The sequence below is a fragment of the Zalophus californianus genome, chromosome X (assembly GCF_009762305.2).
Source record: "Zalophus californianus isolate mZalCal1 chromosome X, mZalCal1.pri.v2, whole genome shotgun sequence".
Lineage (NCBI taxonomy): Eukaryota > Metazoa > Chordata > Mammalia > Carnivora > Otariidae > Zalophus > Zalophus californianus.
The window spans coordinates 13,052,210-13,078,024 of NC_045612.1; the positions used below are offsets into that span (position 1 = coordinate 13,052,210).

The window sequence follows — 25,815 nt, forward strand, 5'->3', positions numbered from 1 at the left end:
TCCTCCTGCTATCTTGTTCATTTTTTTTTAAACATATGATGTATTATTTGTTTCAGGGTTACAGGTCTGTGATTCATCAGTCTTACACAATTCACAGCGCTCACCATAGCACATACCCTCCCCATTGTCTATCACCCAGCCACCCCATCCCTCCCACCCCCCACCACTCCAGCAACCCTCAGTTTGTTTCCCGAGATTAAGAATTCCTCATATCAGTGAGGTCATATGATAAATGTCTTTCTCTGATTGACTTATTTCTAGGATTTCTTTTAATTTAAACATTTTAAAATAGTAAGGTTGGCCTCAGAAGAGTTGTCTCAAGCAACCCTTCCACTAATCTTCAGTAAGTCAGCAACCAAGAGCTCCTGGAGTTTGAGTAGCCTAACAAGGTTTTCTCCCCTCCCTGGTACTCTTGTCTCTCTAGGGGATTGTCAGATGTGCTTAGGCAAGAATTCTGAGCTCAGTAGAAGCATGGACAAATGTGATAAGAAACTGACTTTTCCTCCCTTTCTCTTGGTCAGTGTGCTGGAGAAGAGAAAAGAGTTGGTACACGTACAGTGTTTGTTGGCAATCATCCAGTTTCAGAAACAGAAGCTTACATTGCACAAAGATTTTGTGATAATAGAATAGTCTCATCTAAGGTAAGTGGTTTTTTTAATTCAGTAGATACATGTAGTGATTCATATAGTGAGCCAGATAATGCACTTATTTATGCTTCCAAGGAAGCTGGTTTATTTATATATGCATACATGGATGTGCACCTATACTGTATACCAACTGTGGTAATTATTCCACCAAAAGGCTGTTTTTCTTAAAAAGTATCATTCTGTCTTGTTATAGCTGAAATATTAGTCACTTGCTTTCCATTATTATTCATAGTGCCTGTTGATGATACATATTACGTTAAGCCTTAAAGGGTGCTAAAACTAGGAATTATTTACTTGCCCAAATCTTCCTGAATTTCTCTTAAGTGCTTGGACTAGGTTCTAAATAATTTACATTCTTTTGGAGGGTACTATCCTAGAATGACGTTTATATCTCTTTCTGTTCCACTGGGGAGCTCCTCAAGTACACTCCTGGCCTGACCATTTACTAGCTTTGTGACCTTGGCCAAATTAATCTCCAAGTCTATATGTCCTCAACAGTGAAATGGAGCTGATGTTCTATACGTAAAAGCACTCTCTATAGTCCCTAGTACCCAGTCGCCCTCATTCTGCTAATATTAGCTTGCTAATCTTCACCTTTGGCTGACCAGGTTAGGTACTAGGTGCTAAATGGCAGATAATTGATAGATTGACAGATCTTGATAGATTTTCCTTACTTCTTCACGTAGCCTGGCAAGGCAGATGTAAAATGTTAGTGACAGTTGGATCACTGCAAGTTTGTGAACACCTAGGACCTGAAACAAAATTATGCCCTTCCTTTAAAAATTTAACATTTGGTTTTCAAACACATGTGTGATTTCTCTTGAGGTAGCGAATGTATACAGATTATACTTAAGTAGGAGATTAACATGTAAAATATGGACAGAATGAGTGAAAACTGTTGCCTGATCAGCATGTATCTGTTGGCCTATAGAACACTCTGTCTTTGGATAAAATGTCTATTTCCTGTTCATCTTGAACCTTATGGCAGAAAATCTGTCATCAACCAGAAGTTTTCATACCTGTGCCCAGGATAGTGACTAGTCCTTTGATTGAAAATTGTAACTCCCCCTGTAGGATCCAAGACAATAGTAGTAGTCCTTTGACTCAGAATCATAGACATAGAACTGAAAGATCCTGCGAGATTATCTGTTCAACTTGCTGGCTCTACAGATGGAGAAAGCAAACCCAGAGAAATTAAGTTAGTGCCATGGTCATCAAGCAGAGTGAGTGATAAAGTCAGGAGCAGAACTGCTTTATAAGGTCTAGTGGCTCTGAATAAAAAGCCCTTTTCACATCATTGTGCTATTGGGGCTCCTTTCTCTGTGTTCTCTCACATTTTGCATCAAAATCTAAAATACTTTCTAGGGAAGTACTGTTTTCCATAGTGTTTTATGTAGAAGATAATGTAACACACTGATGGTAAAGTGACTTTCGTTGAACTAACTATAACCATTTTGTTGTAATATACTTCACGATTTCACATTGTAAAAGAACTAGAACACTCTGTCAAATCTTTTCATATTTAATATATTTCTCATATTTTATCTAGCTTCAGTTTTGCCAATAGGCAAAACAATACATTAGGATATTTTTTTTAAATAGTTAAGAGTGCATGAGACAAATAAAGTTTGTTTCTGAACAGATTTGCACATATATCTCTGTATCTGTATATATCTTTTAGAAATCAGAATAAAGAAATGAACATTTGTACATTGAATAGACTAACATCTCTCTTTTCTCTGTAACTATTACATGTTTACAGTTTTTCTAATTTACCAGTCATCTAGTTTACCAGTGTTCCACTTTTTCCTAAAAGCTCTAGCGCAGAAAAAGAGGAATTGACAGTACACTAACTTCAGGAAAAAGAATGAAATCTTAATACAATGAATAATTAGAAGAGGATAGCATATGGACAGTGTAGTGGTAAAGAGCTTCATCCTTGTAGACAGAAGATCTGGGTTTGAATTTAAAGTAAGGCATCGAACCCTTCCATGTCTCAGTTTTCTTATCTGTAAAATGGAGATATTAACAGTACTTACCTCAGAGGACCGCGATGAGGATAAAATAAAGTAATCCACAGTTTAAACACTGTGCTTGGCTTACAGTAATGACTCAGTAAATGGTAGGTGGTATTGTTAAATTATATTTCTGTGCTTAGTATTACTACAGTCCTGAGCAGTACTAGTGATTGCCTCAGTCTCATGTGTTTTGATTGTGTGGCATGATCTCTCTTTAAAAGAGGCCTTTGGGTCCATTCTAGAGATAACATTTTCATAATTTTTAAAATTTTTTTAAAGATTTTATTTATTTATTTGACAAAGAGAGACAGCTAGAAGGGAACCCAAGCAGGGGGAGTGGGAGTGGGAGAGGGAGAAGCAGGCTCCCCGCTGAGCAGGAAGCCCGATGTGTGGCTCAATCCCAGGACTCCAAGGATCATGACCTGAGCCGAAGGCAGACGCTAAACGACTGAGCCACCCAGGCGCCCCAATATTTTCATAATTTGAACTTTTCCTTCCTCACATTGTCTTTTGGCTCTTTATATTTTCACCAGAATCTTTTAATTGAAATGTACAGTTTATAGCATATGTTAGCTGCCTTCCAACTTCGTAGCAAGTGTTGATTTCCTTTTTCCTTATTCCCAGTAAGTCTTATTAATGCAGGGAACACTGAAAATAAACACTTTGACCTATCTTAAATTTTACTTACTGTTAAAATTAGTCTTCTTTTCTTCTTGGGGCACACAATACTTTCCATAGAAAAACTTGTTCTATGCAACCTTACTACTTTAATATAATCAGCAGGAACCTCTGGGAATCGCCAGAATTTTGTAGCTGGTACGAAATTTGGAAATCCCCTTCTGTAGCAAAATGAGCACTGATTGCTTGCTGCTAGGATCTTTAGTTTCCATCTTATTTCCCTGTTACACATTTTTTTTCTTTAAAAATTCAGAGCCTCAATCTTGAAGGCACTTTAGTGGCTTAAGAATCTGTGCGCTCCACCTAACTCTTTGAAGGTATGCCCAAGGTTAAATTTAGAACTCCTATGTGAAAGACTGTCTTGAATTAAAGCTTTAAGCCTAAAATACACTAGCATTCTCCCTCATTTTTAAAACTCAGATTTTCAGTAGAATTTATCGGACAGCTCTTTGAATCTTTTCAAACTCACGGGACGGTGCCTTTTTAGCTAAAGTTACTAAATCCTAGTGGGAGAGTGTCCTGGTAACTCCCTTTACTTAAACTTTCAAATTTATGGGAGAAAGAGTGGTACTTTAAAAAAGAGAAAGTTCTGCTTCACAAGGGTAACGAGCAGTGGAGTAAATGGCCAACACTTAAGATCAAGATTTCTTGTGCCTTCTATGTACCAAACATTGTTCTAGGCAGCTGTGGTAAGAGGGCTTATGATATGTTCCCTGACCTCTTAATAGCTCATGACCTGATACAGAAAAGAAGAGGGCATATAGCAATAGGTTCCTATAATGGTAATAATCAGAGTTCCCCAAGGAAGCAGTTCATTTAATAAGTTAAAACAGTGATAAACAAACAGTGGGGGTCTAGAAACAACAAAAATGTTCCCTTTTGATGTCTTAACACCCCACAGAGGACTCTAACAGACCCTAATGTTTGTTTGTTTAATTAAAAACCCCTTAGTTAGGGAACAGAAGGTCAACAAGCCAGAAACTCAGCTGTTAGCTTGTTGTGGAAGTTTAGCTTATTGTTTTAGAAAATTGATCTTAAGTAATTGGGACAGTTAAGTGCTGATCCTGAACTACATCAGCTTCAACGTGACTGGATCAGTGGTTTTGGTCCCTTTTGTTTTTGGTTACAAGCTGCCTTGGGAACCTGATAAAAAGTGTGGATTCTCTTCCCCCAAATGATGCATATCCACACAATTCTTTATTTTTCCTTGTTTATTAAGGTTTTAAATTCCAGTATAGTTAGCCTACAGTGTTATATTAGTTTCAGGTGTACAATATAGTGATCCAACACTTCCATATACATCACCCAGTGCTCATCAGGACAAGTACACTCCTTAATCCCCATCACCTATTTCACCCATCCCCCACCCCTCCCCCCGCCCCGCCCCGTAACCATCAGTTCCCTGTAATTAAGAGTCTGTTTCTTATTTTGTCTCTCTCTCTTTCTTTACCTTTGTTTTGTTTCTTTAATTCTACATATGTGTGAAATCATGGTATTTGTCTTTCTCTGACTTATTTCACTTAGCATTATACTCTCTAGCTCCATCCATGTTGTTGTAAATGGCAAGATTTCATCCTTTTTATGGCTCAGTAATATTCCATTCTGTATATATACCACCTCTTCTTTATCCATTCATCTATCGATGGACACTTGGGCTGCTTCCATAGTTTGACTTTTGTAAATAATGCTGCAGTAAACATAGGGGTGCATGTATCCCTTTGAATTAGTGTTTTGTATTTTGGGGGTAGATACCCAGTAGTGCGAGGACTGGATCATAGGGTAGTTCTATTTTTAACTTTTTGAGGACGCTCCATACTGTTTTCCACAGTGGCTGCACCAGTTTGCATTCCCACCAACAGTGCAAGAGGAACGGTTCCTTTTGCTCCACATCCTCGCCAATACCCGTTGTTTCTTGTGTTTTCTGTTTTAACCATTGTGACAGGTGTGAGGTGATATCTCATTGTAATTTTGTGCTTAATTTTGAATGAGCTTCCTTGAGGCGCTTCCGTGACTCCTGGGGGGGAAGAATCTTCTAGGTTGGCTGTTGTTGTAATGCACCAACTCCTTTACTGAATATTTTTGCCTCCATTTATCTTCATTTTCCCGGGATTCCCTAATCTTTGAGCCCATAAGCCTTTTAAAGAGAGGTTAGTAGTAAATTCACATATATTGTGTCATGCTCTGCAACTTTGGCATTTCAGTCACCTTACCGAATAGATACTTTCTCACCGTATTTGTGGTGGAGATCATTTAAGTATAATTTAGATCTTTTAGGTTAAGAAACCTTTCTTTCTGGTTTCTGGTCTTTATCAAGATATCTAGAAAATGCAACTTCTCTTGGTGATTTTTTTAAATGACCTCATCCTTGAGCTTAAGATATTAGTGAGAAAGTCTCAATGATTCAACAGTTGGCCCAAGAGTTTTCTTCTCCTGCCCATGTACTACTTAGCATTGAACCTTTAACCTGTTACCAGTTACCAAAGCCTAGTGTGGTATGTTGATTAAAGTGAAAGCCCTCTATGTCCCAGGGTTATGTGTACACCTCAGCTGTCATGGAGGTGGGGCGGGGGGGTACTGATAGGGACAGAGTTATATCAGTGATGATGATCCAGACTCCAGTGGTTAGCTTAGCCAGAGGAATTAATTTGTTCATTCATTCATCCAACTAATTTATTGAATGTCTATTTTGTGTCTGTTAGGTGTTGGGGGAAAAGTAATATTACCTGTCCTTATGGAACTTACTGCCTATGGAGGGAGCAACTTTAATAAAAAATGCACACATCTATAGTTATTCACTGTATCGAGTATTATCAAGGAAGTATAGGATGACCTGAGAACACCTAACAAGGAACCTAATTTAGATCAGGTCAGGGAAAGCAGAGGTTGGGGACTAGATGGCCCAATTGTGATGCTCCAAATGAAAACTTCATTTCTTATATAGTATACCTCTAAGTGTATGCTTATTTGTATGTGTGAGGTCTGGGTTTTAACATTTTCAAATTATTGTGATAGTCCGGCCCATATGAGTTGTTATTAGGATTTTTCAAGTTTCCTTTCTAATAATACTCTTTTTTTTCCTCCTCCCATACAGTATACACTCTGGAATTTCCTCCCAAAGAATCTGTTCGAACAGTTTAGAAGAATTGCAAATTTTTATTTTCTCATCATTTTCCTTGTGCAGGTAAGAGCTCCATAAACAACCATTCCCCTTTTAGAAACTTAATTACTCCAGGGGCACCTTGGTGGCTCAGTCAGTTAAGCGGCTGCCTTTGGCTCAGGTCATGATCCTGGGGTCCTGAGATCGAGCCCCATGTCTGGCTCTCTGCTCGGCGGAGAGCCTGCTTCTCCCGCTCCCTCTGCCTGCCACTCTGCCTACTTGTGCTATCTCGCTGTCAAATAAATAAAATTTTTTTATTAAAAAAAAAGAAAATTACTCCAATCAAACTTTTTCCCCCCAAACAAATTTTCAATCCATTTCTTTAAAAAAAAAAATAAAAGTGCCCTGTGTGTAAAAAGGTGTTTCAGGGCTTGTTTTAATAAAACTTTTTAAAGTACTAATATTATAGTTTAAGATTTACATGATTTTATATATTTCCAAAGTAGCATTTTTACTAGAAAACTTGTTGAGAATTTGTTACTTTCTTTAAAAACTTCCATGGATTTCATCTTTGTTTATCCTAGAAGGACATATATTGTGTACCATTAAATACAGTGGTATATATTAAAATTGAAAATAGTTCAGATTAATAGTTTTACTTCGTTAAACACCAGATTCAGCTTAATTGAAAATTTATCACTTTTCTTCCTGATACCAGTTTTGCTCTTCCTCTTTCATTTACTTTTAAGTGTGAAAGCCTGGTAGACTTGATCTTCTCTATGTTCCTGCTAATGTTTTTTTTGTGTTTTAAATTTTAGACATCTTAAATTGCCTCTTCCATCTTTAAGTCTATGAGCTATTATAAGTTTTCCCTCACCAAAATTACCCCCAGAAAATTTTATTACAGTAAGGGTATTTTTTCCTCGTTTCATTTTTTATTTTATTTATTTATTTATTTTTAAAGATTTTATTTATTTATTTGAGAGAGAGAGAATGAGAGAGAGCACGAGAGGGAAGAGGGTCAGAGGGAGAAACAGACTCCCCGCTGAGCAGGGACCCCGATGTGGGACTCGATCCCGGGACTCCAGGATCATGACCTGAGCCGAAGGCAGTCGCTTAACCAACTGAGCCACCCAGGCACCCACTCGTTTCATTTTTTTAAACGAAGCAGAAACATCCCAATGAAATGGCTCAAAGCCTTGTTAATGTTAAGTGCTTCTGTTTATCCACTTTGAGGCTTTGAGTAAATGGTGCTGTAATTTAATTTAGCCCTGCTACTTAAAACCAGTCTGGGTTGTGATATGGAAAAGAGCTAATTTCAGTCTTAAATGATGGGTCATTTGAAAAGGAGCTACTCTAGTGATCCATCGTAAGATATCTTACAAAACAGCATAAAATAAACTGCATACAAAATTATGCTCAGAGGAGTCATTCTTTGTCGCATGCCGCGCAGTTCAGTTTGGTTCAGTGAATGTATACCAAGCACCTACTGTGTGCCTTGCAGTATTCCAGATAACAAAGATTCTAGCAGATACAATGAAGATCAAGATATGGCTTTTCTGTCCTTAAGGAATGTATGTTACAGTCATGTATCCATTTAATTTAATGCGGTATAAGTCATAAAAGTAGCATGAGCAACGTGCTGTGGGGATACAGTGGAAGTTAATATGTCTTTCTAACCAAGAGGAGCTTAAGGAAACTTCAAAGAGTAGATGATATCTGAACTAAACCTTGAAAGATTAGAGCAAGTTAACCTGGTGAAGAATGCCAGATGGGTATCTCAGGCTGTGCATGAAGGCCCACAGCCACATAAAAGCCTGTGTCTCTAACTCGGGGGATGTGGCAGAGCCAGGCCTAGGTGGGGATTAGAGAAGAGAGCGGGTTGTGGGGGCAGATTGAACTCATGGTCCTCTGTCCCTCCAGTCTAGTCCTCTCTTAGTATTTGTTGTTTTAGTGAATGACAACATCTACCCAGCCGTCACCAGATACTTACAAGTCATCTCTCATCACCCTGACAAAAAATTCCTTGCCATTCCTACCATTTTAACCCCGAACTATCCATGGAAGTTCTTTGCATGTCTGCCGCTGCCCCCCTCGTCCAAGCCGTCATCTTGTACCTGCATTATGGACTCCCCGCTTACATTCTATTTTCCACAAATCGGGGAGGATGATCTTCTCAAAATGTAGTTCTGTTCACGGGACCTCTCCTTGCCTAAAAGCTTTAGTTATCTCCCACTGTGGGGTAAACAATGAGCTCTAGCCTAGAGGGCCCTGCTTGGGTTTGCCTCTGTCCCCCTCTCCAGCCCCATCTTACACCACACTCTACCCTTTATTTGTTTACGTGTGCCCCCCACCCCTGCGCTGCTACCATAGAGACATTGTATATGCGGTCCTCTGTGCCTGCCTGAAAGCCCATACTTCATCTCATTAACTCAGCTTTACTCATTAGATTTCAGCATTTCACTTGGTTGACTGTTTTCCCGTAAGCTGCTAGCTTTATGAGGGCAGGGACAATTCTCTATCTTATTTAAAGCAACATCTCTAGAGCCTGGCTGATGATAGCACAGGGGCTGAAAGAATGATACTCAACAAAGAGATGGTAAATGATTGGTTCTATTTCATTCAAGGCGTTAATCCAAACTGGAATGAAACCTAAGCCTGAATTAGAACTGTTTCCTTACACTAACTGCTCTGTGGATTGCTTTTGTTTAATGAAAGTCAACAGTGACCCTGTTACCAGGATATGTTTTGTCTGTTTTTCTACCTGAAATGGTTGTAGCATATCAGTCCTGCATATAAGTGAATGGCTTATTTTCCTTTTACGTTCAATTTAATTTCTTTACCTAGGTCACAGTAGACACACCGACTAGCCCGGTTACCAGTGGACTTCCACTTTTCTTTGTTATAACTGTTACAGCCATCAAGCAGGTAAATTTCTTATTTACAATTATGCCTGCATTTCAGTCCCATCTGCTTTGAATTTCATTGCCAAAGGTCCTTTTTCATATTTCTATAGAGTGGGCAGCATCCTTGATGGATTTAACTTATATTTGATTCCTATTAAAAACATACTAAAATGATCATAAGGTACATCTTTAATTTCTTTTGCCCCTTTTTTCCTCAGTATTTGTGTTATGGGGTTGTAACCCTAAAAGAAAGGAGGTAGAAGGTACAGCTCAGTCAGGAAATGAGAGGCGAATTTTTAGTGTGTATAAATGTTTTTCAGTGTGGCATATCTTTCTGAAAAATTCCCATTCTAGTGAATTTTTGTTGATGCCTAAAGCAGAGAACTCAAGAGCACAAGTACTTGATACTTGTTGTCTTTCTTCCCTGATGCTGCCGAAGTAGGTGGTGGGCAGAGACTTTTATTCTTGTTTTTCATCAAAGCTGACAATTGCCATGGTTTCTGATGCTGATGTCTGAAGTTTTTTGACCATTTTATATAATAGTACCTTTGAAAAATTCCACATGAAACTGAAAATGCAAATGGGAAACTGGAGGTAAAGGGGGGGTTAGCAACGTTTATCATGTACTGGGACAGTCCATAGGACCTGACTAATTGCAAACATACTTTTAGACAGTACTTACCAAAGAGCTTTAAAAACTACCCTCAAGAACTTCGAAAATGAAGGTCTGTTTAATGGTATTTTGAACAAGGTTACCTTTCCTCTTGGGGTTATCTGGTCTCTATCTTGCCTACCAGAAACTGCAAGAATATTTTTTCAAGTGTTTGGTTGCTAAATAAAGACTTTTGGAATGTTCTTTCCCTTAGGCTGTTAGGATTATTTTCTTTAACATCATAGAATTGCTGGTTCCAAGAATAGCCTGTATGGTTTACAAAAGCTCTTACTGATTCATTTTACTCCCTATACTAGTTCATGTTAGGGCCTTTCTTTCCTCACTGACATCACAGAAAGTGCCATAGGAAGTGATAGCCTAGCATTGTCATAAAGAGGGACAGGACAGGAAGAATATAGCACTGGAGAATAAAAGTGGAAGGCGATCAAGAGATTTTTTTCAAACAGTTACATTTGAAAAGGCACAGACATTATTCTCAAGAAAAAAAGCAGTGTGATGTAAAAAAGGAGAAGAGGTCATCCTCAGACAAATGAACATCCTCCTTCCTTAGTTCTTTTGGCTTAAATTTACTTCATACAAAAAAAACAAACTAAAATGAGCCATTAGACCTTTTCCTGATGACGTTTAACTCTAAAAAATGAATACCAGTTGATGATTTCCTTTACCACCAAATCAGTGAAGTTGACCTCCAAAACTTATCATGGATTCTGTGCCAAAATAATCCTAACTTGCCTTTTCTATTCTCTTTCCCTGGGGAGGAATTAGATTTCCTCAGCGATGATCACTCCCAACAGTCTACTACAGAATAATATATTTAAGTGATTAGAGCTGTAAGAAAATAAAACCCAGAAAAAAAATTGTCACATTAAAAAGTAGAGAAATTAACATTAATTTGAGTAAGTAGAATTAGAAGAATAAATCATAGCCTTTCACAGTTGAAGAATATTACGGTTCTGATTCCTGTGTTTTCATTGATACTTCTCTGTAGAATGGAGAAACCTTTTAACACAAGTAAATATTTACCTAAGGGGTATTTTGAAAGGGTGTCTTGGTTTTTGCTGTAAAAATGAACAATGTTGTCTTTTTAGCACTGTGAGTTGAGAATAATACTATAAGTATAAATATCTACTAGTGACTCATAGAGGGAGCTATAGAAATTTATTAACAACTTCGCTGCATCATGTGAGCTTGACTGTAGTTATTTTTACTCTAGGGATATGAGGATTGGCTAAGACACAGAGCTGACAATGAAGTCAACAAGAGCACTGTTTACATTATTGAAAATGCAAAGCGAGTGAGAAAAGAGAGTGAAAAAATCAAGGTATTTTTGTGGTTCATTTTTTTATTGTGGTAAAAACACAGCTTTTTAAAATATACAATTTAGTGACATTTAATACATTCACATTGTTATGCAAACTTCAACACTATCTAGTTCCAGAACATTTTCATCACCCCAAAAGGTAACCCCCATAGGCATTAAGTAGTCATGCCACATTCCTCCCTCTCCCAGGCCCTGGCAACTACTAATCTTCTTTCTGTCTCTATGGATTTACCTATTCTAGATTATTTCATGTATATGGAATCAGACACTATGTGGCCTTTTGTGTCTGCCTTCTCTTTCTTAATGTTCTCAAGGTCTCTTCTTATTGTAGCATATATTAGTAATTCTTGCTTTTATAGCTAAATATTCCATCATATGGCTATACCATCTTTTCTTTATCCATTCATCAGTTGATGGACATTTGGGAGTTTTCCCACCTGTTGGTTATTATGAACATTGCTGGTATGAACATTCATGGTCAAGTTTTTGTTTGAACACCTGTTTTCAATTATTTGAGATATACACCTAGGAGTAGAATTGCTACATAATACTGTAGTTCTTATGTTCAGCTTTTTCATGAACCACCAAGTTGTTTTCCATAGCAACTGGCCATTTTACATTCCACCAGCAATGTATGAGAATTCTAAGATAGTATTATTTTTTACTATCAGCTGAGTTATTTTTTAACCCAAATTAATCATTGTTGATTATTACCTAATAAGATCCCAGTCAATTAAGATTTTAGACCTGTCCATATCAAATAATCTGTTTTGTTCCCAACAGATGGTATTTTTTTTAACAGATTGTATTTTAATTGATAATGAACTTTACTTTTCTAGAGCAATTGTGAGGTCACAGCAAAATTGAGGAAAGTACAGTTTTCACATATACCCCCTTTTCCCACATCTGTACAACTTGCCTCGCTATCAGCATTCCATAGTGGTATTTTTGTTGCAATCCATGAACCTACACTAGCACATCATTATCACCCAAAGTCCATAGTTTTCATTAGGATTCACTCTTGTTCCAAATTCAGTGGCCTTAGACAAATGTCTAATGACAGGTATCCACCATTATTAGTATCATATAGAATCGTTTCGCTGCCCTAAACATCCTTTGTGCTTTGCCTCGTCATCCCTTCATCCTGCCAACCCCAGGTCACCACTCATCTTTCTACTTTCTCCATAGTTTTGCTTTTCCGTAATATATTGTTAGAATCATATTCAGATTGGCTTCTTTAACTTAACAATATGCATTTAAGTTTATGCCATGTCTTTTCATGTCTTGATGGCTCATTTCTTGTTAGTGCTGAATAATCTTCCATTGTCTAGATGGACTAGTTTATGTATCCGTTCACCTTCTGAGGGACATCTTGGTTGCCTCCAAATGGTGGCAGTTATGAACAAAGCTGCTATAAACACTTATGTGCAAGTTTTTGCATGGACATAAGATTTTATTTGAGTAAATATCAAGGCGTGTGCTTATTGGATTGTATGGTAAAAGCATGTTTAATTTTGTAAGAAACTGCCAAGCTATCTCCAAAGAGGCTGTTCATTTTGCATTCCCATCGGCACCGAATGAGTTCCTGTTTCTCCACATCCTGGCCAACATCTGTTGTCAGTGTTTTGGGTTTTGGCAATTCTAAGAGGTGTGTAGTGGTATCTCATTTTTGTTTTAATTTGCATTCCCCTAATGACATAGTGGTGTTCGACATCTCTTCATATGCGTCCTTGACATCTGAGTATCTTCTTTCATGAGGTTGCCTATTCAGGTCTGTACCCATTGTTTAATCAGAGTGCTCATTTTCTTATTGTTGAGTTTTAAAAGTTTTTTTTTAATATTTTGGATAACTGTCTTTTATCAGATAGGTCTTCTATAAATATTTTATCCCAGTCTCAAAGTATTATTTATTTTTTTATTTCATTTTGTTACTGTGATCAAAAAGCATATAACGTTAAATTGACCATCTTAACCATTATTTTAAAGTATAATCTCCATTTTATTTTTTTTCCAGAGAACAGTTTTTCTTCCCTGCTTAAGGACTTAGCTCCTTACATAGGCTTTGGTGGAGGTGGTGGGGTAGTACCCTCAGGTCCAAATCGGGGTGGGGGTGGGGGTGGGGGTGTTGGGTCCTTCTGTGCTTCAGGAGAGCCATTCTGGACTACGTTGCTGTGAATGGTGCAGCTCACGCAGTAATGTAGTCTCACAGCTTGGGACACACATACGCTTGGAAGACATTCGCTTTGGAAATGCCCCTGATGGCAGTGGCCTCTACTGTGGTCCCAGTAACAAACTTCTCTGTGGTTGTGCCACAAATGGCCATGGCCACGTGCAGCCTAATGCCCTTTGTGGCACAACCATTATTCTTTGTTTTCTTGGTCATCTTGAAAGTGAGGCCCCGAGAGGGCCCAACCTAACCTTTTTTCTTTTTTTTTTTGTTTTGTTTTTATTTATTTTTTTGTAAAGATTTATTTGTTTGGGGGTGTTGGGGAGGAGCAGAGGGAGAGAATCTTAAGGGAGACTCCCTGTTGAGCACGGAACCCCACAACGCCGGGGCTCCATCCCAAGACGCATGAGATCATGACCTGAGCTGAAACCAAGAGTCAGAGGCTTAACTGACTTGAGCCACCCAGGTGCCCCTAAAATTTTATTGTTTTAAAAAAATCTCTACACCCGTTGTGGAGCTCGAACTCACAACCCCAAGATCAAGAGTCATATGCTGCACCGACTAAGCCAGCCAGGCATCCCCCTCATCTTAACTAACCATTTTTAGTGTACAATTCATTAGTGTTAAGTATAGTCACATTGTTGTACAACAAATCTCTAGAATCTTTTCATCTTGTAATACTAAAACTTCATACCCATAAAACATGAACTCCCCCTACCTCCAGCCCTTGATAAACACCTTTCTACTCTCTATTTCTATGACTGACTGCTTTCGAGAACTACTTCCTTTGAATGGGATCATACTGTACTTGTCCTTTTGTGACTGGCTTATTTCACTTAGCATAATGTCTTCAAGGTTCATCCATGTTGTAGCATATGACAGCAATTCCTCTTTTAAGACTATGTAATATTCCATTTTATGCCTATACTACCTTTTCTTTATCAATTCATCTGTTGATGGACATTTGAGTTGCTTCCACCTCTTAGTAATGTAAATAATGCTGACAATCACAAGTGTACAAATAACTCTAGATATCCTGCTTTGAATTATGTTAGATATATACCCAGAAATGAAATTTCTTAATCATATGGTAATTCTGTTTTTAATTTTTTGAGGAACTTGCATACTGTTTTCCATAATGGATATATCATTTTACCTTTACACTTAGAGTGTACAAGGGTTACAAACTTCTTCACATCCTCTCCAGCACTTGTTAGTTTCTGTTATTTTGATGGTGGCCATCCTAATGGGTGTGAAATATCTCATTGTGGTTTTGACTTGCATATCCCATATGATTAGAGATGTGGAACATCTTTTCATGTGCTTTTTGGCCATTTGTATATCTTATTTGGAGAAATGTCTATTCGGATCCTTTGCCCGTTTTTTAACTGGGGTATTTGTTGTTGAGTTGTAGAAGTCTCTTATAGATTCTGAATATTAACTCCTTATCAGATATATGATTGGCAAGTATTTTCTCCCATAGGTTACCTTTTCATTCTGTTGATTGTTTCCTTTGGTGCAAAGTTTTTAAGTTTGATATATTCCGGTTTCTTTTTTTTTTTTTTTTTTTTAAGTAGGCTCCACACCCAGCACATGGAGCCCAACACAGGGCCCAAACTCACGACTCTGAAATCAAGACCTGAGCCAACACCAAGAGTTGGACGCTTAACTGACCAAGCCACCCAGGCACCCTAATATATTCCCATTTCTAATGTTGAGGGGTTTTTTTCCTGCACTGTGGTGTATGTCCAGGAAATCATTACCAAATCCAGTGTCCTAAAGCTTTTCCCTGATGTTCTTCCAGGAGTATAAAAAGTTTTACATTTAGGTCTTTTTTTTCCTATGATTTTATTTATTTGAGAGAGAGAGAGAATGAGCAGGGAGGAGGGGCAGAGGAAGAGGAAGAAGCAGACTCCCTACTAAGCAGGGAGCCCAACATGGGGCTCGATCCCAGGACCCCGAGATCATGACCTGAGCCGAAGGCAGATGCTTAACCGACTAAGCCACCCACATGCCCCTTATATTTAGGTCTTTAATTAATTTTGAGTAATTTTTGTATGTAGTGTAAGGTAAGAGTCAAACCTCATTGTTTGCGTGTGGCTATCCAGCTTTCCCAACACCATTTGTTGAAGAGACCATCCTTTCTTTATTGCATAGTCTTGGCACCCTTGTTGAAAATCATTTGGCCATATATGCAAGGGTTTGTTTGTGGGCTCTCTCTTCATTGGTCTATATATTTGTCTTTATGCCGGTACCATACCATCTTAATTATTGTTGCTTTGTAGTATGTTTTGAAATCTGGGAGTGTGGAGACCCCTCAAGTTTTTTTTTCTTTTCAGCATTGTTTTCGCTATTTGGAGTCCCTTGAAATTCCATATGAATTATAGGAATTTTTTTTATGTCTGCAAAAAATGTCATTTGCATATGGGTAGGAATTCCATTGAGTTTTCAGATTGCTTGAATGGTATAGGCATTTAAACAAGTCTTAAGTCTTCCAATTCATGAACATGAAATGGCTTTCCATTTATTTTATCTTTGATTTCTTTTAGCAATTTTTGTAGCTTTCAATGTGCAAGTCTTTAACTTCTTTGGTTAAGTTTATTCCTAAGTATTTTATCTTTTTTGATGCTATTGTAAATAGAGATTGCTTTTTTTAATTTCCTTTTTGGATTGGTCATTGTTAGTGTATAGAGATACAAATAATTTCGAGTGTTGATTTTATATCCTGCAACTTTGTTGAATTCATTTATTAATTCTGACAGGTTTTTGTGTGTGTGGAATCTAGGGTTTTTTATATATAATATTAGGTCATCTGCAAACCAGAATAATTTTACTGCTTTTCCAATTTGTATGCCGTGTGTGTGTGTGTGTGTGTGTGTGTGTGTGTGTGTGTGTGTGTGTGTAATTGCTCTGGCTAGAACTTCCAGTACAATGTTGAATAGCCATGCTGGGGAGTGGATATCCTTGCTTTGTTCCTGATACTAGAGGAAAGGCTTTCAGTCTTTCCTCACTGAGTGTGATATTAGCTGTGGGCTTTTCATATATGGCTTTTATTATGTTGAGGTCATTTTTTTTCTCTTTCTAAGTTCATTGAGTGTTTTTATCATGAAAGAGTTGAATTATGCGAAATGCTTTTTCTGCATTGATTGAGATGATTAAATAGCTTTTGTCTGTTGTTGTTATGTGTTGCATTACACTGATTGATTTTTGTGTATATCCTTTCATTCCCAAGGATACATCCCATTTGGTCATGGTGTGTGATCATTTTAATGTGCTGTTGGATTTGGTTGAGTAGTATTTGTTCAGGATTTTTTTTTCATCAATATTCATTGAAGATATTGGTCTCTAGTCTTCTTCTCTTATACTGTCTTTTCCTGATAAAATGGTATTAGTAATTCTGGCCTCATACACCAGGTTTGGGAGTGTTCCCTCCTCTTCGATTCTTCAGAATAGTTTAGGAATTGGTGTTATTACTTTTTTGAATATTTGGCATAATTCTCTTATGAGGTCATCTAGCCCTGTAGTTTTTTTTGGGGGGGGGGAAGTTTTCGATTCCTGCTTCAGTCTCCTCACTAGCTTTGGGTCTGTTCAGATTTTCTGTATCTTCATGATTCAGTTTTGGCAGGTTGTATGTTTCTAGGTGCTTACCCATTTACTCTAGGTTCTCTTATTTGTTGGCATATAATTGTAGTAGTCTCTTATAATCGGGGGGGAGGTGCAGAGGGAGAGGGAGAAGCAGCCTGAGCAGGGAACTTGATGTGGGGCTCGATCCCAGGACCCTGGGATCATGACCTGAGCTGAAGGCATACACTTAATGACTGAGCCACCCAGGCCCCTCTCCAAGATATTATTTTTAAAAGAATATTTCTATATGAATATGGATTAAAATAGGAAAGGTAACAGAAATCAAATTCTCTAGAACAAGGGAAGAAGATGGGTGGAACAGAAAGAGCAGAGGGTAGGTGAAAATACCATTCCAGAAGGGTTCAGGATTGTGATAGGAATTGCTTAAAAATGATACTCTCCTCCCTGTACTTTCATCAGGCATTATCAGTGCTGAATTATTTATTAAATACTGGGAATTGTTGGACATAAGTTCTCCATATTCACAGCGATAGGTAAATTGTCTTGCATCTTCTTTTAGTAATAATGCGGAAAAGGCTACAGAGTGGGAGAGTTACCTGAGATTGACGTAGAATGTCTTTTTTTTTTTTTTAAGCTCTTATTTTATTTATTTGACAGAGAGAGACAGCGAGAGAGGGAACACAAGCAGGGGGAGCGGGAGAGGGAGAAGCAGGCTTCCCGCGGAGCAGGGAGCCCGATGTGGGGCTCAATCTCAGGATCCTGGGATCATGACCTGAGCTGAAGGCAGACGCTTAATGACTGAGCCACCCAGGCGCCCCTAGAATGTCTTTATATCACCCGTTTTTCTTTTCTGCATTCTCTGCATCCCGTAGAAGACCCTCAACTAGAGTGGTTAGGATCTGAAGTTGCCAAACCGGTCTTAGAAACTCAGCATAAGAACCAAATGCAGCCTAAATGATTCATAGCATTAAATCTGTTGCTCCCAGGGCACTAAGTAAAATTGTGAAGCAAGTAAATGTTTCCCACGTCTCTCCCTTTCTCTTGTTTCCTCTTTCTGATTTTGTTGTCACCCCCCACCCTCTTAGAAAGACCCCCTCCCCATCTTCCAGCTTTTGTTCATCAGGCTTCTTTGCCTTGAGGCTGATCTCAACCAGGTATAATCTTAATTAAATCAGTTGATGCTATTGTGTAAGGTGCTGTTTGATTCGGCCCTTTCTGGAATACTTGTGTGTGGCAAGAAATGCCTATAAACTAAAATTATCTAAGTGTTTGCTTGCCTGGGGAAGTGGGTAGACTATTGTTGAGTAAGAGAGTAACTTGGTGTGTATCCTCAGTGCAGTGGAAATTTTTTGAAGGTTTTCAAAGCCAGGGAGTGACTTGGAGAAGAGGGTAAGAGCCTACATTACGATGACAGTAGTAGAGATGACAATAATAAAATAGTAAATAACATTTATATATAACATAAATATGCCAGGCATTCCCTTTCACATTATATTAACTGATTTAATCCTTACTTTATAACAGTCCTATGAAATAGGTACTTTGATTATTCCCTCTTTACAAATATTAAAACTGAGGCACAGGGAGATTAAGAAACTTGTCCATGACGAGTAAGTGGAAAACCTGGGATTTGAAACAAGTTTGGGTTATGAATTGTGCTCATAACCACAACTTTGTACCACCTGTTTCATGATTAAGATAAATGGATATATTCAGGATATTTTTTGGAGGTAGAATCATCAAGACTTAGTGATGTACTGGATGCAGGGAGCAAAAAAGAGCAAAGAGCAAAAAAGAATAAAGATAGGCTTCTTGATTTTGGCCTGAGCAACTGGGTGAATTAAATTGAGCTATTAAACAAAAATGCTGGTTATTAAATAAGATGGAGAAGACCAGGAGAAGAATAGGTTTAATGACAGATGTGGGAGTGAAAAGGAAATCAAAAATTCCATTTTAGCCATGTTCATTTTGAGATACCTGTTAGACATCCAGATGGAATTGTCAAGCCTGGAGCTTAGATATGTTTGAACTAGCAGTCGAAATTTGGATTTCGTCAACATGTAGATGGCACATGAAGCCATGGGACGGGTCGAATCCTAGAATATAGAGAAGACAGCCGACAAAGAGGGCTTGAGGAATTCCAAGGTAAAAGCATGGTTCTTTGTAAGGAAGAGAATATGGGTTTTGGTATTGGAAATACTGGAAGAGTTTCTTCAGGTTTTCTGATTATTTCCTTTTTTGTATCCAGTCTACTGATAAACACATGGAAGGACATCTTTTATAACTTTTCCTTTTGCCTTTTTTTTATAGTTTCCATCTCTGCCCAAATTCCTCACCTGCACATGTATGTTGTCTGCCTTTTCCACGAAATACTTTAATATCTTAATCATAGCTATTTTTATTTTTACATGCCTGTTTTTCATAATCCAAAATCGCAACATTTCTGGACTGGTCCTGTGCTGACTCCTTTATATCTTGATCTTAGGTCATTTTGATCTTATGTTCTATGTGTCTTGTTTTGTTTTGTTTTTTTTAATTTATTTTTGGACATTGAATGTGAAACAGTGCTAGAGACCAAAGTAAATAGTATTTATGATCTGAAATGGGCACACCTCTTCTGTCAGCCCATGAATGTGAAGCGTAAGTCAGTCTAGTCGGAGTCGGGTTGTAGCTTTTGCTGTTTTTGGTATCCCACTGGGAATTCCAATCCCGGGAGCGCTCCATTGCCATTGCCTTGTGCTTTGCGTAGGGCCTGGGGGCCCAGAGGGCCTAGCTCAGTACTTCTGTTCCACCTGCTGCTTCCAGGAGGTCTGCGTCCCTGAGACTGGATGTCCCTCTCTCTGCCCCTTCTCCTCTCCCCCACCCCAGTAGATTGCTATTTCTTATTGTTATTCATATTGCAAGTCTCCTGGGAGGAACAGAGTGATTTCTTGGTTCTCCTGCTCCAGTCTCAGTATTAAGCAGGGCCTAAGCACCTTTGCCTCACTACTGAATACTTGGTCTCAGTACTCCTACCCCACCTCCAATGGCATTTGAACTTTGCCTTTTATTAGTGCTAGGGCCCCCGTTATCTGTGGGTTTTCTGTCCCATCCCGAGCAGCAGATGGTGTTTATTCTTTGTCTCCTCTAGCAGTGGTGACGTTTTCCTGAGACTAACCCAGGGAGGGTTTCTTGCCTTTCTCCTAGACATAGATGGCTTTTGCCTCAAAACAAGAGAAGGGTCCACGATTCTGGCATACTTTGCTTCTGTCTCTCCACAGTGGTCAGGCATAACTGGCATGCCTATACCAGTAAGGCAGGCTCCTGTAGGTCTCCTGCCCTCGTGTTTTCTCACCAGTACCCAATGGATGCCTGTAAAGAAGAAATGATGAGTGGTTATGATCTCCTCTTTTCTTTCAGGTTTGCACATTTCAAACTGTCACATTAGCTCCTACCAAGCCTTTAAGAATTGGTTCAAAATCTAATTGTTTTTCTTCTTCTGCCCTTTTATGGCAGTCATCTCTTGCTCCTGTGCCTTGTCAGTTGTGAAACAGTTCATTTCTCCTGTCTGTCCTCAGAAGGACTTTCCGCCCTTTGAAATTCGGTTCACTTGGTTGCCTCGCAACCTCAGCTCTCTGATGAACTAAAAAAACACATAATTTTGTAGATTATCTGTTCTCTTACTGTTTTTTGCATACTAAACGGAAATAGAGCCCAAGTTGAATGTCTCTGTGGACCCTGTTGTTCCTTTTCTTTAAAAACCCCATCCCACTTCCCCCTTGCCTTAGGGTAAGGCCTAACCCCCTGAGCCTGGCCTGCCAGCCCTCTGAGATCTGCCCTCTGGCCATCTCACCAGCCTCAACTTGCACTCCAGGTACAGAACCTTTATAGTTCATATCTGAGCAAATTGTACACGTTGTCGAAGAAATTGTCTATTTGTGGTTTTTAGGTGCCTAAGAATGCTCTTCCATCCTTTAATGGGTGTTTCCTTCTTTTAAGATGATTTAGGATTTTGTTTGTTATTTCTCTTCTGTGTATTTAATCATAGACTGTGGTTTTATGTAAGCAACATAAGTGTTTATGTAAGTGAGGAAGGAAAGCTCCAACAAAATATTATTTACAAATTAATTGAGTTACTGATGCTGTTGCTCTTGGCTGCTGATTGAGATTGGCAAGAAAATAAAATTGTTCCGGAATAGGTCTTGAAATCCCCATCTTTCTCTGTCAAATCCTGTAGCAGATAGAAGACAGGTGTATGTCATTTATTCAGCATTTCACAACCAGTGTGTCCAGGTTGGTGTGCTATATATGGACTCCCTCCCAGAGTGGGTTGTCTTCTGCCACGAGCAGCTTCCTCCCTTTATCTGAGGTGCTGTAGAAAACTGACACTTAGCATTTTCTCTCTGTGCCACAGTATGAAAAAGTTTGGGAAGCACTGAACTCTGGACGATTTCTTAGATCCTTCCCCAAACCTGTTAGGACTATTCATAGGTTGGGAGTAAAATAGTTGCCTTGTATTCGTAATAATTATCAAATGGTGAATACATGCCAGGTACTTGGCTCACCACTTTACCTGTCCTCATTTCGTGCTCAAACCAATCCTGTGAGGGAGTTCTAATCATCTGCGGCTCTCACCCTGAGCTTATATGATGAAGCAGCAGAGCTGGGCCATAAAGTCACGTTACAAAGTCCTACCTCCTGGGGTGCCTGGGTGACTCAGTGGCTTAAGTGTCCGACTCTTGATTTCGGCTTGGGTCATGATCTCAGGGACATGAGACTGAGCCCCACATTGGGCTCACGCTGAGCACAGAATCTGCTTGTCCCTCTCCCTCTGCTCCTCCCCCTGCTCTCTCTATCTCAAATACATAAATAAGTAAAATCTTTAAGAAAAAGTTCTACCTTTTAACCATTATGATTTATTCCCTACATTTTAAATCATCTGCACTAGAAATGGTTCATGATTTCTTATGTTTTTCCTATACTTGAGCTTTGGGTACTTGCTGAGAGGAAATCGTTTCTCATGGCTATATTAATGGATTCTTCTTTTTTTTTTAAGATTTTTTTTTTTGAGAGAGAGAGAGCATGAGAGAGGGGAGGGGCAGAGGGGGAAGCAGACTCCCTGCTGAGCAGGGAGCCCGATGCGGCACTCGATCCCGGGACTCCAGGATCATGACCTGAGCCGAAGGTAGTCACCCAACCAACTGAGCCACCCAGGCGCCCGTTAATGGATTCTTCTGATAGCAGATGAATTATTGGAAAGTGACCTATTTGAAAATTATTTTTTTGTCAAATGTTATGGGAAAAATAGCTGCCTCTCCAGTCAGCTAAGTTTTTCTGAGCACTGAAGAGGGAACCAGCACCCAACAGGAATAGCCGTTAGCACATGGAAGGCAAAGCATAGTGAAAGATGCACGATGCAGGGTAGGACAGTGGCTGCCCAGTGTTCAGGAAGTGCTCGGGTTGAGACATGCAGTTTTTCTGGATGCATTCATGAACTGATAACGGTCATTGTTTATCGAACAGCAGTGCCAAAATACGTCAGAGAGCAGACGGGTCCCCGGGTACTAAAATTGTTTATTTGAAATTAAAGTTCAATAGTAAGGTAATCTGACTGCATCAGTAAGTCCTTGTGACCTTACCAAGGATTTTGAATGTTGAAGAATATTCTTCCATCATCTTTCACGTGGCATGGGATGCTGAGACACTCTCTAGGAGCAGGAGTAGTCTCTTGCTACTCTTTTGGCTTTAGTTTGAGGTATGATGAATGCTTTGTTTAGAATTAAGAATATTTATATTTCTTTTTCTCTCTCTACTAGGTTGGTGATGTAGTAGAAGTACAAGCAGATGAAACCTTCCCCTGTGATCTTATTCTTCTATCATCCTGCACTAGTGATGGAACCTGTTACGTTACTACAGCCAGTCTTGATGGGGAATCCAATTGCAAGGTAACGGAAAGTAAACCTTGCATAAACATCTCAAGCTCAGGATAGTTAATCATACAGTACCGCTACTGTCTTTTATCTTATATTTTCCTATTTGTGCAAGTTTTGTATTTGAAAGCAGCTTTTATATAATTGTGTTTGAACTTCTAAGCAATTACTCAACTTTAGGGAAAAAGTGTGGTATTCGGCGAGGAAAATCCATGCCCCAAATAAAAACCACCCCATTTTTTTGTAGCACTGTTTGCATTTGATACTGACATATCCGATTCGATGTTTTATTTTGGCTTTTTAAAATGAATGTTGTTCTAGGCTTAAACTATGTAACTGTAAAAATAACTTCGTGTATTCTAACCGTCAGTCTGTTTTTATTTTAAAAGTGGTGAATATTTTCTTTAAAAAATGTTTATTCATGGCATATAGAAACTCTTATCTTGGAGTAGTTTGATTGCTTTTTAAAAACATACCTTAGGGTTTTGTTTGGCAAATGTTTGTTCATTGCAACTAGGAAGAATTATAAATGAGCAAAAGTAAGTTTGCTCAAATTGGAGGATAACATTTCCATGGTACTTTCTGGCAATCAGTTCTTGGCCGTTGTCCAGAGCTCCACAGGGCATAAAGATGTATCCTCTATATGCTGCCTTTAAGGAAGGGCACTAATGTGCTCACCTCTGTGTATATCCTTGAGGGCTTTTCTCTGCTTGTTTTTTCCATCTGGAGTCAAGAACCAGGACTCAGTATGTGAAACAGGAACTGAAATGCCTGTTAGATGACTAATTCTGTACTTCAAGGGCATGGTGATGAATTAGTGCATTTAAACTGTTCAAAAACAAAGTTTGAGGAAATGTCAAGATAAAAATGAAGAGATCTACCTAAAGATTCCCTAATAGGGGAAAAAGTTGTTTAGAGGAAGAAAACTTTTAAGTGATTTCTTTTTTCAATTAAGTTGATCCGATCAAATCAGCTAAAAGTACATAGGTTTTCACAGTCGGGGGAGAGCTTTAAATAGAGCTCAGGCAGTTCCGTAATATTCCCAGAAGACCATGCAACAGCTTTCCCTTCTGCGTAAGTGGTGCAGTCTTTGAGTCTGTGTTAGCCGTCCTTTGATGATTTATAAATGGGTTTATTGGAGCCTGCCTTGAGTTCTGGGGAAATCAAGTGCATAATATACACTAGTAGAATATTCCAACTGTCTGACTAAAGCAAGACACATCATATCACTGCTCCCGCTATGAAATGTAGCCTCTTTGAGCATTTTCAAAGTCATTAATTATGCTGTTTGTGTAGTGGAACTATTAATGATGTTTTTTTCTTTCCGTTGGCAAAATGTTAGCCTTCTTATGACCCGCAGGGTGGTTATTTATGTTCAGTTCATGTGTATACATTGGTATCACCATACTCTATGGTGAGCAAAATAACAGGTCTCAGTTCTATAAATAGAAAAAGTAAACAGATTAAATTTTTCATTGGGTTTTCAGTTAGGATATGCATGCTACAAATGGAATTCTGTCTGCTGTCACTATCAGGAAAGGCTTTAGTTTTTTCATTATCTTTTAAATCCCTTTGCAGCAGGGTTATCTAATTACTTGTAATATATTTGAAGAATAATACCATAAAATTTAGTTGGTCGGAAATGTGCATCAGTATTTGTATTATTCTGCCAAAGCCTCTTACTAAAACATACTGTGTTGCTGGAATAAGGTGGGTGTACGATTATGAAAAAAATCCCTTTTTCTTGGTTTTGCTTTTTCTTCTGCCTTTCGCGTCTAGACACATTATGCAGTACGGGATACCACTGCACTGTGTACAGCCGAGTCCATTGATACCCTCCGAGCAGCAATTGAATGTGAGCAGCCTCAGCCTGACCTCTACAAGTAAGAATCACCTGCTCTTCGCCACCAGTATTGCAGAGAAACGCCCACCACTTTCCAGCCCTACTTCTTTCGTGTTTTTATGAGCTGTTCTTTCCTTCTGGCAGGGAAATGAATCAAATCAGCCTTGTTCACTACCAGCCTAAGATAAATCATTGTGGGCCCGGACACCTTACTTGGGATTTTTCTTTTATTTTTGTTATTTGTAAACATGACCATATATCAAATTTTAAGATTATGTTATCCCATAAGGCTGCTCTATCAGATTCATGCATTAATCCGAGTTAATTAAAACATAAATAAACCACTTGATATGTCTTCCAACATTAAAGAGAGGAAGGGGATATGGGGCCATGCACTATCCTTTTTTATGATTATGATGAACTGAGTATTGCGAATAGGCTTTTTGCCTGCAGTAAACAGTTGAGGGACCCATGAAATGGTGTAATTTCCTCTATTTTACTATTCTTAGGCTTTCTGGAGTAGATTTGCTGATTAATCGTCATTGTGGGTTGTCAAAAATTTGGCATTTGATTTTTAAGACTGGTTAGTTTGGTTGATTAGGGCATGCTGTTAATGAGGATAGAGTAATGAGTTTAATCCCCACGTGGGCCAATTAATCTCATTCTATTCCCTCTTACAGATGGCATCAATTACCCATGCCAGGCATCTTGTTAATGAATTCTGTTGGTCATAATGGGGGACCAAATGGTTGGATGTGGCTTAACACCAACGCACAGTAGTGGAAAAACAAAATGTTCATCCTACTACAAGAACAGAGCCTTCCCTCCTTCCCATCATGCCTTCTTTCCTCTTTCCTTTCTTCTGTATCCACCCTGAGAGTAGGAACAGGGACCATAAAACAAAACAGCTGTTCCCTGCCTTCAGGGAGCTCAGACTTTGCAGGGCAGATAAAATATTAAAGCTAGGCTTA

At 38.7% G+C, this 25,815-nt stretch overlaps 1 protein-coding gene and 1 pseudogene across 7 annotated transcripts in view; one reads left to right on the plus strand and one right to left on the minus strand.

Annotated features, from left to right (window-relative positions):
• Positions 1 to 25,815, plus strand: part of ATP11C (ATPase phospholipid transporting 11C) — a 174,997-nt gene that overhangs the window by 80,282 nt on the left and 68,900 nt on the right. For 6 of the 7 annotated variants that reach the window (XM_027607948.1, XM_027607945.1, XM_027607943.1 and 3 more), the window contains 6 exons: positions 522 to 641; positions 6,435 to 6,524; positions 9,288 to 9,368; positions 11,233 to 11,340; positions 22,888 to 23,016; positions 24,781 to 24,884. In XM_027607948.1, coding sequence (XP_027463749.1) covers positions 522 to 641; positions 6,435 to 6,524; positions 9,288 to 9,368; positions 11,233 to 11,340; positions 22,888 to 23,016; positions 24,781 to 24,884 — 632 coding nt within the window. The remainder of the gene's footprint in view (positions 1 to 521; positions 642 to 6,434; positions 6,525 to 9,287; positions 9,369 to 11,232; positions 11,341 to 22,887; positions 23,017 to 24,780; positions 24,885 to 25,815) is intronic. The other variant, XM_027607950.1, reaches the window with a different exon arrangement.
• On the minus strand, positions 13,392 to 13,723 carry LOC113930648 (annotated as a pseudogene).